This window comes from Pinus tabuliformis, chromosome X, assembly GCF_031772625.1.
Source record: "Pinus tabuliformis cultivar Carrire ecotype Pingquan chromosome X, CPIR1, whole genome shotgun sequence".
Lineage (NCBI taxonomy): Eukaryota > Viridiplantae > Streptophyta > Pinopsida > Pinales > Pinaceae > Pinus > Pinus tabuliformis.
The window spans coordinates 508,345,419-508,359,151 of NC_142308.1; the positions used below are offsets into that span (position 1 = coordinate 508,345,419).

The 13,733-nt window shown below is 36.3% G+C and overlaps 1 protein-coding gene across 1 annotated transcript; it reads right to left on the reverse strand.

Annotated features, from left to right (window-relative positions):
• Positions 1-428: 428 nt before the first annotated feature.
• On the reverse strand, positions 429-1,379 carry LOC149140908 (chaperone protein dnaJ 11, chloroplastic-like). Its single transcript, XM_089446499.1, has one exon. It carries the CDS (start codon positions 1,048-1,050, stop codon positions 508-510), a length of 543 nt encoding a protein of 180 aa, XP_089302625.1. The 5' UTR covers positions 1,051-1,379; the 3' UTR covers positions 429-507.
• Positions 1,380-13,733: the final 12,354 nt, after the last annotated feature.

A 13,733-nucleotide genomic window follows, 5' to 3' on the forward strand; every position in this document is an offset into this window, starting at 1 on the left:
AATCTCTCAGGAAACACTTGTTTACAATGTTTTCTTAAGTTCAGTAATAAATCGATGTGTTCTAGACATAAATTTAAAACAGGAAATCACGATTGCAAGCTGCCACTTTTGTTTATGCGGGTGTTTAATATCAAATTTTGCAGTAAACGAGAAAAGATAATCATTTAAATGATCATGTAGATTAATATTACGAACCTTAATTATAATGCCCAAATGTATATAAAAGAGGCATTGACACTTCTGTGAATCTATACGATGTGCAGCATGAAAGAAGATTCATCTCAAATGAGCTCAAAACCAAGTTCAGGATTGACAAAGCCAAAAAAAAAATGTTATGCAGAATTTATAAACTTTCACTCCAGATTCTCTGCAACACATGCTAGGCATCAAGCTCCTTCATAACTACAAGAGAAAAATAGCAGCAGACTGTTTTTCCTTATACTCTACAGCCTCTGCTAAACATTAAGAAGAATCAAATTAAAGTAATGAGTGGATTAGATTTTTGATTCACCAACATTGGTCTGTTTCCCAACTTCGCCCCACATGACCACGATATCTATATGTGGGAGCTCGTTCACCGGTCGCTTTACCCCATCTCTGCTCAGCGAAGCCCCGCACTTGACCCGAAATCTGGTAGTCATATTGTGAACGGTCTTGTGGATCCGGGAGGGTCACATACGCATTGTGTATACTCAAAAAAATCTTGGTGCTCTCGATCTTCCCTTCAGGACAAGTTGCTCGATCCGGATCAAACTCCCGAGCTAGAGTTCTGTAAGCCTTCTTTATATCTTTTGAGGTAGCGGCAGGGCTTATGTCTAGTATGTCATACAAATTCTTTGATTCCATGCGACCGGGCTCTAAAATTAGCCCCTTTGCTCCCGCAGAGGCCTGCAGTCCTCTAACCTTGGAACACCCCTGAAATCTAATATTTCTGCTCCAGCTACTCCATACCACGGGCGGTGTTTGGCGGCCCATATGACCAGCACTCGGCGATTTACTGGATGAGAAAACATGTGAAGAAAACGTAAGAGAGAAGGCCATTACTGGCATATGATTCTGAACAGCAAAGTGGGTATTACTTTCAATAATATTGATATGAAATGTGAAGTCTTACGCCAAGGGTGAGGTTTTAATTATATTGACAAAAGAAGCCAAGGAAGATGCGGAGAAGAGGACAGATATAAAGCTTTCAGGGGTCGCGCAGTCTTGTTATCTGGGTGAGTGCATATGGGGCGTCGGTAGATTCTTTTTCCCAAACCCTGTCGCAGTTCAAACTGCAGGACACGATATGCAGCTATTCCATTAGGATGTCCTTCTCAGCACTCGCCGGTCGAGTACTGACGGAACCAGTCGCTTGCTTGTTGATAATTCAGCGACAGTCAGAGCTGGCCACCCAAACGGAGGAAAGGGATGACATTCGGCTTAACTCTCAGAGTTATTAGTTTGATACAAACACTATCGGCACTATCACTATGAACTTGAGAGGCTTTCTAAATTTTCTAACAAAATCCCCAGCACTATCACTACTATGATTTAACAACACTACCAGCGCTATCACTATGAATATGAACTTGAGAGGCTTCCTAAATTTTCTAACAAAATCCCCAAAGCAGGGACTAGCTGCGATGAAGCCTTTCTTGTTTTCTATTGCACTCGACATTTTTAATTAAATTTATTGAATTGAAATTACATCTCAGAGGATAACCCTGGCATCAACAAAAAAAAACGTTGATAAGTGCATGATAATCACTATTTATACATTAACCATGACCAAGAAAACAACCACAATCTAGCACTGAGAAAAAAACGTTGATAAGTACATGATAATCACTATTTACACATCAACCATTACTAGAAAAAGAACCCACAATCTATAAATCAACTCAATAAAAGCATAATAGAGACTTGCAATGCCTAATAAATCGACACAAAAATAATATAGATAAACAACCCACAATCTGCAATTTAACTCAATAAAAGCATAATAGAGACTTGCAATGCCTAATAAATACAAACAAAAATCATATATGGAGGACAAATTTCAGCTCTGAAACTTCATTACGAGAGTTGTCAATTACAAATTAATTGAAAATAAACATAACACCTTTCAAATATTAACCGGAATGGACACTTTTGAAATCTTCCCTATTTTGGCGAATCCCAAAACTTCTTGTTCGAGCTGGATCCCTGTTTTACAAATATTGAACATAAACCAACTTTTTTCATTTTTCACTTCGACAGATATATAGCACATGGTGTTGTCTAATGAGGTGGAGAAGGAATTGCTCGGATGGTTAAAAGTGGCTGGAATCTAAGCAAAAAAATTTCAAAAAATCTTGTAAAGACAATGCTTGAATCATGTTTTTGATGGTGGAAATAGATTCAACACCATCAAAAACATCTAGGACACCTAAAATTTTGAAGTTTAACAACTATAACTGGGATTTACAAAAATCGTTGCTGGATTTTCTCCAAATATACCCAGAATTTCTATAACTTTCCAGGCAATTCCTCCAGCTAATTAGACTATCGCACACTCCAGACTCCAAAGGATTATTTCATTATTATTTTCCTCTTCCAACTTTACAATGATTTTAAAGCAATGTATCATACACATACACATATATATATATATATATATATATATTAATTTCATAGCAATAAAATTTGAATGAGCGAGGAGATATAACATTATTTTAAACAAGGAAAAAATTAAAGTCTTACTATTGAGTAAATAGTAATAATAAATATTAACACAATTAAATATGAATTAAACTTGATGGTGAAATATGTTATAATTTTAATTTTTAATACCATATCCTCTTTAATAATCAAAACTTTAAAGGTCCCATGTGATGGTGGATGGGGGATGCAATTTGATGAGAGCCCATGATTTTGTGCCATCTAAATCTAATGTATTGCCTAACATAAGTGGCTGGGGTCGGGATTTTATGTCCTCACCCAAACACCAACAACAAACGCTAGAGCCCCGACTTCCGTCTCTCCAACTTCTAAGGCAGGGAAGTTGATATTACCGTTAGGTACGCAAATTGGAGCATTTAATTATTTAGCCAAATAATTATTTAATTAATCATAATAATTAATAAATTAATTAAAAAATAAATTATAAATCTATTTATTGATTGATTAATTAATAATAATTTTATTAAAAATTTAATAAATAAATAAGAAATAAACTATTGAGTATTTACTAATTAAAATAATTGAAATTTTAAACGATTAATTGATAGATTTATAATTAATTATTAAGTAATTGATTATATAATTGTATAAATAATTAGTTATTAAACAATTGATTATATAATTAATGATTAATTTTAATTAGAAATTACTTTATTTACCTTCTTTTAATTAATTAATTAATTAAAAAAAATCTTTGATTAATTTGTTACTTAATTATAAAAAAATAACAATAATTAAATATAATAATTAATTAATTAATTATTTCTTAATTAATTATAATTATTTGATTAATATGAATAAATCAATTTACTTATTATGAATTCATTAATCATGGTTGATGATTTGTGTTTATTATATATAGTTATAAATAATTGAGTATGATATCGTCGGGAAAAATAGATTGAATATGCATTAATTAATTAAGTAATTGATTATGTAATTAATTAATTGTAATTAGAAATTACTTAATTTACAATGTTAAAATAATTGATATAAAATCAACCATTAATTAATTGGTTACTTAATTATAAAAAAATATTAATTAACAAATTGTTTATTAATTAATTATAATCAATTGATTAAATTAATCAATTAATTTATTGATTACTAATTAATTAATTATTGTTGATTATTTGTGATTACTATAAATAGTTATAAAATTTTAATTTATTAATTTACAATGTAAAATTAGTTAAAATGATTTTTTTTTTTTTTTTTTTTTTTTTTTTTTTACAGAAACGGTTATGGGATTTCATTAAGTATTTGGCAAAAAGCCATAATTCTGGTTACAAAAAGTGAAGCTGGTTTCTTGGCATCTCTCCAACAAGCGGGACATAGCGCATATGCTTATGAACTCTTGCTACTGATTTCCCGAGCTTATGAATGCATACAAACTGATTCAATAAAAGGCAGAAGAACATAGAAAATTTAGGGAATTGGGTCCCAAGAGATTTCATTATCTCTGAGAATAGTTCTGGCAGCTAGCTGGACTGCCTTATTTGCCTCTATGTCTGCTTCTTTGTTGTTGTTTCTCAGGATATGAAAGAATTTCAAGTTTAGGAGCTTTGTCATGCCTTTAATTCTTGTAATTGTCCTTGCAAGTCGAAGATCTGCTGGATTTGTGTTGGTCGCCATTGCTTTGATGATGACCTGGGAATCGCCGAAAACAACTGCTTCCATGTGTCCCAGTTCTTTAAGCAGTTTGATCCCTTGAAACAGGGCCATGGCTTCAGCTTGTATGCTTGAGGAGTGGCCCAGTCCCCATGCAAAACTGTGTATAGATGCTTCTTCTGGATTTATAATGAGCCCTCCTGCTCCAGCCATTCCTGGATTTCCCTTGGCTGCCCCGTCAAAGAAAAGAGAGGGGAGTGTTTGTTTGGACAGCCAAGATTGAAATTCTTCTTCGTTTTTCCTGATTTTCCAATCTTTGAGACATATAGGTGAGGTTTTCGATTTTTGGAAATTGAGGTTGAGGGCTGCTCCAAACTCAATATCCTGCTGGCTTAGATTTGTGTCATCGCTTTTGTCTCTTAGCCACTCATTTAACTGACCTTTCACTGTATTTGCTACTAGTCTGAAGTTCTGTTCCTTATTTCTGAAAATCCTTCTGTTCCTCTCCAACCAGATTTGCCAGCTGATGAATTTGGGCAGAGCAGTCCATGCTGCTTTAACTATCTTGTTTTTTGGACTTGGGCCTGGATACCTGGCCATCCACCCAGCAAACAGGTCCGGGACAGAGTGGGGGAAGGTGGGCATAAAATTCGATGATCCAAGGAGCTTGTGCCAGATTAGACCTGTGTATTTGCACTCCAGCGAGAGATGAAGAGCGGATTCCGGACTTTCCTTGCATAGTGTGCATCTTGATGGCCCTAGAATGCCCCTTTTCTGTAGCCTGTCATCTGTTAGAATTTTTTGATGGCATAGCAGCCAGCAGAAGTGATCAATTTTTGGAATGGCAGGGAAGTTCCAAATACCAACCCAGGGCGCCGGATTAGGAGGTACGTGGGGTCTCTCCATGTATTTGGCGTAGCCCTGAGCCACCGTATAGCCGATCTGCTTCGGTCCCCAGCCTCTCGTGTCTTTTCTTCTTGCGTGCAACGGAGCCATCCCATGCAGCATCTTTAACAACGTAGCATAATCTGATTGCAACGCAGGTGGGACTGTGATCTGTTTCCAGCCAGACCAGTTGTCACCACACCATTTCGATATGTCCCAGAGCGTTTTTATATTTATTTCATCCATCCATGCCTTAAGCTCGATCCTGAGATTCGAGTCCACCAGCGGAGGCCTGTTCATGATGCTATCCTCCCATAACCTGATGTTTTTGCCATTTCCTGGTATCCAGTAGGCGTTGTTTCTTATTAGCGGGCCAGTTTTAATAATTAGAGTGCTGAAGGGGGTTCTGTTTTGGTTTTTGGGCTGCTCCAGGCACCGAAGTCTCTGTCCTCTGAAATATTTCCTCCACAGCGCTAGTTGAACCCATCCTGGATTTGGAGCTATGATTTTCCAAATCAGTTTGGCTCCCATTGCTAAATTTTGTATACTTAGATTTTTGAAGTTTAATCCTCCCTCCTGCAGCGGTCTGGAGACTATTTCCCAATTAACCAGAGAAATTCTCTTCTCATTATGTTTGCCTCCTTTCCAGAGAAATTTCCTGATTAGCTCCTCCATCTTCTTAATGATTCCCACAGGCGCCAAAAGAACAGAGAATTGAAATAGTGGCAGGCTGCTAAGCACGGATTTGATGAGCACTGATTTTCCGGCAATGTTGAGCCAGGAGGATCCCCAGGCCTGCATTTTTGCTTTGAATTTTTCTATCTGGGGATGCCAATCCTTGCTCAAAGCCCTCTTATGAAAGATGGGCAGCCCAAGGTATTTAAAGGAGGTCCAAGATGCTGAAGCTGCAAAGCCTAGACATCTGGCTATGGAACTTGCAGAAGCAGCTGAGATATTCCAGTAGTATATATGACATTTACCCTTGTTTAGTTCATTGCCCGATACTTTACAGTAGTCTTCCAGCACTTCTTTAAATTTGATTGCAGAGTGTTGAGTTGCAGCCCCCAGCAACAAGGTATCATCTGCGAAGAGGGCGTGGTTGATGCTCTTAACCCCTCTTGCTATGCACAGGCTAGCTATATCTTGGTCTTGTTGCTTCTTGTTTAAATAGAAGCTGAGGACAGAGGCCTGCAGCACAAAGAGGAGGGGTGAGAGGGGGCACCCCTGCCTCAGCCCTCTAGAAGCTTTGAAGAAGTCAGCAGCCCTGCCATTCACTAAAGGCGCAATCCAGGGTTCCAAAATACAAGCTCTGATCCACTTGATAAAATTTTGACCAAATCCAAGCTTGTGCAAAACAGCAAACAAAAATCTATGTCTTACACGATCAAATGCATTAGCTAGATCTAGTTTAATGACCATACCTTTTTCTTTTCGACGAAGGCTGGAATGAATCACCTCTTGGACTAGGATGAAATTATCTACTAGCTGTCTGCCATGTATAAATCCACCTTGATTCTCCGGGATGATTTTGGGGAGAATTTTCTTCAACCTGTTTGCTATTACCTTGGTAATCACTTTATATCCAATGTTACATAAGGATATAGGGCGGAATCTATTAAATGAGTTTGCACCTTTTTCTTTAGGGATGAGGGCGAGAAAAGTTGAGTTTGTGCAGCCTCCAATTTTCTGACACTCTTGGGACTTCTGGATCATTTTAAAGAGCTCCTTCTCAACTATCTGCCAACAGGTCTGAAGAAATCTGGGTGTGAAACCATCCGGTCCCGGGGCTTTGTCGGGTTCCATTGCAAAGAGGGCTTCCCTAACTTCATTTTTGGTGATTTTTCCTTCAAGGGCCTGGTTCATTTTAGATGTGATGAGGTTGGGAACAACATCTAGCAGATTGTCATTTTGGCTAGTCTCCATGTCCTCACTATACATCTTCTCAAAGTGATCTGAAGCTGCCTTCTTAATGCTGGCAAAGTCCTTTAAGGTGCAGTTTTCTTTTTTGATTTCAGAGATAGAATTACGACATTTCCTGGCTTGAGCCTGCTTGTGGAAAAATGAAGAGTTTCGATCGCCAGCTTTGAGCCATAGACTCCTTGACTTGAGCCTCCAGAATTCTTCTTCTGCCAGACAAGCCTTATGGAATTTTTGCTGTAACTGAGATTCCTTGTCAAGGATAATTTTAGGGGCGAATGTTCGCCCTTTGGCGAAATTAAGGGTTTTTAAATTTTTAGTGGGCGAATATTTTGTATCATAGTACATTTTTACAAATCACCTCAAATAGCCCACCTTATTTTAAGGGAGAGGGTAAAAAAGGTAAATTTAGCCCTTGAAATTAGGACTTACAACCTTCCATTCGCCCATTTTCAAAAATAGGTTTTATTTAAGTGAATCCATTCGCCCATTTTCAAGAATAGGTTTTATTTAAGTGAATCCTATGGGCCAAATACCATATTTATAAAAGAGGTATGGTAAATTAATAAAAATATAAATAAATGAGAGGTATGGTAAGTAAATAAAACATTTTTTATATTTATTCCATAAGTCACCTTATATACATGTAAGGGTGTAAACAAATAAAAATATAAGTAAAGTGGAGGTATGGTAATACTTACTCAAAATGTATGGTAAATAAATAAAAATATAAATAAACTAGACGTATCGTAAATAAATAAAACCTCTTTTTATATTTAGTCCATAACCCTCGTTCTATTTATGAAAGCTCAAGAAAGAGGTTTTATTTAAGTGAATCCTATGGGCCAAATACCATATTTGTAAAATAGATATGGTAAATTAATAAAAATATAAATAAACAAGAGGTATGGTAAACAAATAAAATATTTTTCTATATTTACTCCATAAATCACCTTATATTTACGAACACTCAAAAAATGGGTTATATTTAGGTGAAACCTATGGCGAAAATACCATGGGACAAATACCATGGACTAGATTGTTATTAATACCATGCAAAAAACCATTATTAACCCTAATATTAGAATTAATAAAAATAAAAATGGCACATGGTATTGACCCATGGTATTCACCAAAATGGCACATGGTATTGACCCATGGTATTCACCAAAATGGCACATGGTATTGACCCATGGTATTCACCTGGAATGTAGCCTATTTAAATGGGGGAATTAAACCAGCATGTAGCCTACGCTAAGATTCACTAGGACTCTACAAAGTTTTATTATTTAGTGAAAGACTCGCCAAGATCTTACAAGATTTTATAATTGAGTAAAATATTCGCCATGCCTGGTGAGAGATTCGCCAAAAAATTATATATACATATTATATTATTGATAAAATCGTCTTCCATTTTTCCTATATACCATGGAGATTCGCCCATTTATTATATTTATAGATTTACGGGGGGTTCTTAAAATTTTCCCTGTTCCTTGTCCAGCTCTTCTTTGGTGATTTCGGCAGCTTCTAGGTGGAGGTGCTGCTTTTCTAGGTCGCTTTGGATTTTTTTTCTGTCAACAACGGGATTGGGCAAGGTCTTAACCCAGCCTTTCAGCATAGCTTTTACTCTTCGAAGTTTTTCCTCCCAAACAAAAAAAGGGGAACCCTTGACTGGATCTTTCCAGCAATCTCTGACCTTTTGCATGAAGTCTGTCTCTTTAGTCCATAGAGAGCTAAATCTGAAAGGGATAGGCCCCAGATCCTTAGAAGTCAACAGCTCTAGGCTAATGGGCTTGTGATCTGATACACTGCTATGGAGAATACGCATTCTAGTCTCTAACCCAAGAAGCAGGAAGGAACTTTGAACAAAAAATCTATCAAGTCTTGTCGCTATGTGACCCAATCCAACTCTCTTATTTGACCATGTGAACGTGCCAGTAACTGGCTTTATATCTAGCAGGTCCCAGTCTTGCATGAGGTCTTCCGCCCATTCTCTTGCCAGATCTCTGACTATGCTACCTCCTCTTTTTTCTGTTGAGAGGAGGGTGAGGTTTAGATCTCCAGCTATGATTATGTTTTCCAGATTCTCTAGATCTGCCAAACTTTTGATGGAGTCCCAACAGTTTTTTTCTCACCTGCATTGTTAGGAGCATACACATTGAATAGACAAATAATCTCCTTGGATTCTAAGTGCTGCATTTTAAAAAAATCCAATGGGTATTCAGGGACTCAGAGATTAATGAAAACTTATTTGTGTTCCAGAGCGACCCAAGCCCTCCCGATGCTCCACGGGCAGAAATTGCATGCGCTCCACTTTTATTCCAAAATTTTTTGCTTGCTTGGAGGAAAGTTGTGTCCTCCAATTTAGTCTCCTGGATGAGAAGGATATCCGGGGCTTCCAATCTTATTAAACTATTCATTGCTTCTTCCTTAGCTGTGGTGCCCATTCCCCTACAATTCCAGGAGACTATCTTCATCATTTATTTTTGCCTTGATGAGCTCCCTTGGAGCCCTGGGATTGAATCCTCATCATCTTCGGGGTTTTTGCTAGGAGTTTCTCTAACGTTGGCTGGCTGCCCTGAAGCTTGTCCTTATAAGTTTCTTGTTCTCTTTTTTCCTTTGCAGACTTGCGTCCTCTTGTAGATCTTCTAGGAGAAGACTGGGATTCACCTATTTCCCCTTCTTCCTCCGATTCCTCAGACTCTTGGGTTTCCTCCTCCTCTTCTGATATCCTCCCTTTGGATCTCTCTGGTACACTTTTGGTGGAGGGGGAGGCTTTAGATGGAGAGGCCTCCTTTGGGATTTTTGTCTCCTGGGTGGTCATGATTTCAGATCCAAGGATCTCGAATTTATTCCCTTGGCTTTCCATGGATGGTTTTTGAGCAGGACCCGCTTGAGGAGCTTTAGCATTTACATTTGCATTCTTCTTGTGAGAAGTTTTGGAGCGCTTTGCCTAGTTCCATCCATCTTCCTTCCCTTTTTCTTCCACCCCTTTGGACAGATAGTCTCTGGCAAAGTGTCCGTAGAAGTGGCACTTCCAGCATTTGAACGGCAGCTGCTCATAATCTAGTTTGTGTACATGAGTCCAAGGACCTACAACTATTTTGATGGCCTCCGGTAGTTCGACCTCCAGATCTACCTCCACACAGATTCTGGCACAGTCATATTGATCTTTGTTGTTGGCCTTGTCTATAAATTTTCCAAGGGTATTTCCTATGTGCTTCAAAGATTCCCAGTTCCAACAGTGAACTGGGAGATTGGGGAGTCTCACCCACACCGGGACCGTTGTAGGCACATCCACCGCCGGATCGAAGTCTGGCATCCATTTATTTAAATACAGACCTTGAGGGCCCATGAAGTAGGGGCCATTCCTGAAAATGAGATCTTTGTCCTCTTTTGTAGAGAATTCAAACAGAAAATATCCTCTCCTGAGGAAGTAAGAGGTTACCTTGTTTTTTATCAAAGGTGCCCAGTTCCTGGCGACCCAGTTCTCAGTTGATTTCGGGGAAGGCCAAAGTCCTGTAAACTGACCAACCAATGCACGATCTGCCAGAGACAAGGCTACTTGGATCGGTCCTTCTGGCGGAAGGGCGATCTCAGGGATATCTTCAAGTTTTTTCACAAACTTTGTTGCTTCCATGCATTTCTTCTTGGGCAGAGAGGCCAGCAAGGTTTTGAAGGCCTCAGTGGCGGAAGGCGAAGGAGGAGAGGGAGGCCCCTGTGGGGGAGTCAGCTCCTCCATGAAGAGCCAGCAGATCCAGCCAGGCCGGCCGCAGCCTGTAGCAGAGCCCTCGGCGGATGCTCTCGCAGGTTCAGAACGCGCAGAAAGCGGACTCGCACGCAGGCTTCAGATCGCGCAGAATGTGGATCTCGCAGGTTCAACTACAACATAGTTAAAATGAAAATTTAATATAATATTAATATTTAATTAATTGATCACTTAATTATAAAAATCAATAATAATTAATTAATTAACTATAATGACCAATTAAATATTAATCTATCAATTCATTGATTATAAATTAATTAATTATATACTTAATATATTAATTAAAGTTAACTAATTAGAAAAGTTAATTAATCCATTCATTAATTAATAAATGGTCCATCATGATCTCACGTTGTATTGTGACAAAGATGGTCTCAATATGGAAATCAATAATGGTGAAACTTACTCAACCAAAGTCTTATCTCACATTTTCACAAGGATTTATCTTAGAGTTTAGACCTAGAATTTATAATATTAATATAATTATTTTTCATTGATATTATTATTAATAAATTATTAATGACAATATTATTCTCACTATTATTATAATTATTAACAAAAAAAATTGTTAGAAGAAGAAGATGATGGTGGTGGTTAACGTCCACTGAGACCAAATTTTGGTCTATCAGATCTAAAGAATATATATATATATATATGATATTAAAAATTAATTAATTATTATAAAAATATGAATTAATTATTATTTAATTAATTAATATTGTTAATTAATCCTATTTAATATACAATTAAATTATAGATTAATTAAATTATTTAGTATTTTTGAAATTTTAATTTAATTATATGATTATTTAATATTTAAATATAATTGGTTTATGCCAATATCAATATCGATATTCAATTTATATAAATAAATATCAATTAATAATATTAATAATAAATATATATTAATGAAAATAATTTTGTATTATAATAATAATAATAAATAATTAATGTAATTATTATTATATTTTCAATAAATGAGATTTAAAAATTAATTAATTATTGTAAGTTAATTAATTAATTATAAAAATATGAAATTATTATTATTATTTAATAATGTTAATTAAGTATTAAACACTAAAGGATATCCCATAATTTGAATTTGTGTGTGTAGGCAACTACAATATATAGTGCACAAATTTTGCCAAAGGACCGGAAAAGAAACGCGGTGGCATAGTAACCACTGGACCGGATAAAGACGATGTATAGGATTCTCGTAGTAGGTTGGACCAACAACCTTTAGAAGAAAGAAGCAACAGGCTGGGTGGGAAAGATAACGCAGAGAATAAATGAGATTTAAAAATTAATTAATTATTGTAAATTAATTGATTGATTGATTACTATAAAAATACGAATTTATTATTATTATTAATAGATGATATTATTTAATAATGTTAATTAATTATATTTAATATTTAATTAAATTATAAATTAATTAGCATTTTTATTAACAATATTATTGTTATTATTATCATTATTTAATTGAATTATTTAATATTTTTTAAATTTTAAATTTTAAATATTTATAATTTATTTATTTAATATTCAATAAATTTAATTATTTAAATATGGTTGGTATATGTCAATATCAATATGGATATTCAATATATACCATTAACAATATTGATTTTGATAAATATATAATTATCAAATAACAATAATAATAATTGGGGTCGTAAGAGGGGAGGGATTCTCATTAATCCTAGTGGAATAATTGTTGATCGGTATGCTTGGGGTTTGGGCAAGAAGATAAATAACAAGCAGAAGCCTATGGATTATATTTTGGCCTAACTCTAACGCAATAAAAAGGAATCAAGGAAATGAATATCTTGTGGGATTCTCTCCTAATTATAAAAGACATGAACTCAAGCATCGCAACCTAACATAACAAGTTAAATAAGATACTAAAGAGAACCCTTGACTTGCTCCGTCTCTTTTGGCATCTACAATTCTTTCATATTTTAAGAAGTCTAAATAAGGAGGTGGATATGCAAGCCAATATGGCTTGCCAAATGAAAGAAGGTTGCAACAAGGTAAATGGAACTGAAGGTCATCATCACATCCCCTAAACCCGAACAAGAATGTCCTTAATTTGATGATAAATCTTTCCTTCTACACTAAATAGCAGACACAAAAGTCTTATCGCTTGGAATTAAAAGCTATAATAATACTTGCTACCACTCCCCTCCCTTGGAGTGAATTAGTCATATCTCCCTTTGTCCCCTCCTCTCTCCTTCTCCATCAGCTTGCCATCTCCTCTGCCCCCTCATTCCCCGCTCCCCCTCTCCACTCCTCCCTCACACAGTGCCTCCATCACATCCAACATCTACATTAGCGCCCCCTTATCCCTCCCAACTGGCAACATCTAAGCATAAGCCTTACCTCACCCTTGACTTGTGGTTGCATATCTAAGAAACCCAGAACACTTGGCGTGAAGCAAGGAATAAGTGTGAGAACTCTGTGTGTGGATTTTTGCATTCAAATCCGTAGCAAGAGCAATCAAACTAGCTCTATGTGGGATTCCTCATATCAAGAGCCTCATTTAATTCCTCTAGGCTGGATTAGATAGATCACGTGAGAGATAGTTAATTTTCTTATGGTGGAAGTCATTTCAGGCCTCAAGATAATCATGGCAGTGAATTGGGACCCTAGAGGTAAGTATGCAATCTCTGGGGTTGACAATTACTATTACTATAAATTAGGGAACAAAGCTCTTAAATTCTGCAAAAGAAAGGATTCTTCCTAGAAGGTCATAGGTGGGAAGACTCTCTGACAGAGCTTGGATTGTTTGTGGGCAATTCTGGTTGTTGAGATAATTTCTGAAGAGTTTCAGTTTGGTGAGTGCCAA

Coding starts and splice junctions, on each gene's coding strand:
- LOC149140908 (XM_089446499.1), bottom strand. CDS start 1,050: ATGCCAGTAATGGCCTTCTCTCTTACGTTTTCTTCACATGTTTTCTCA.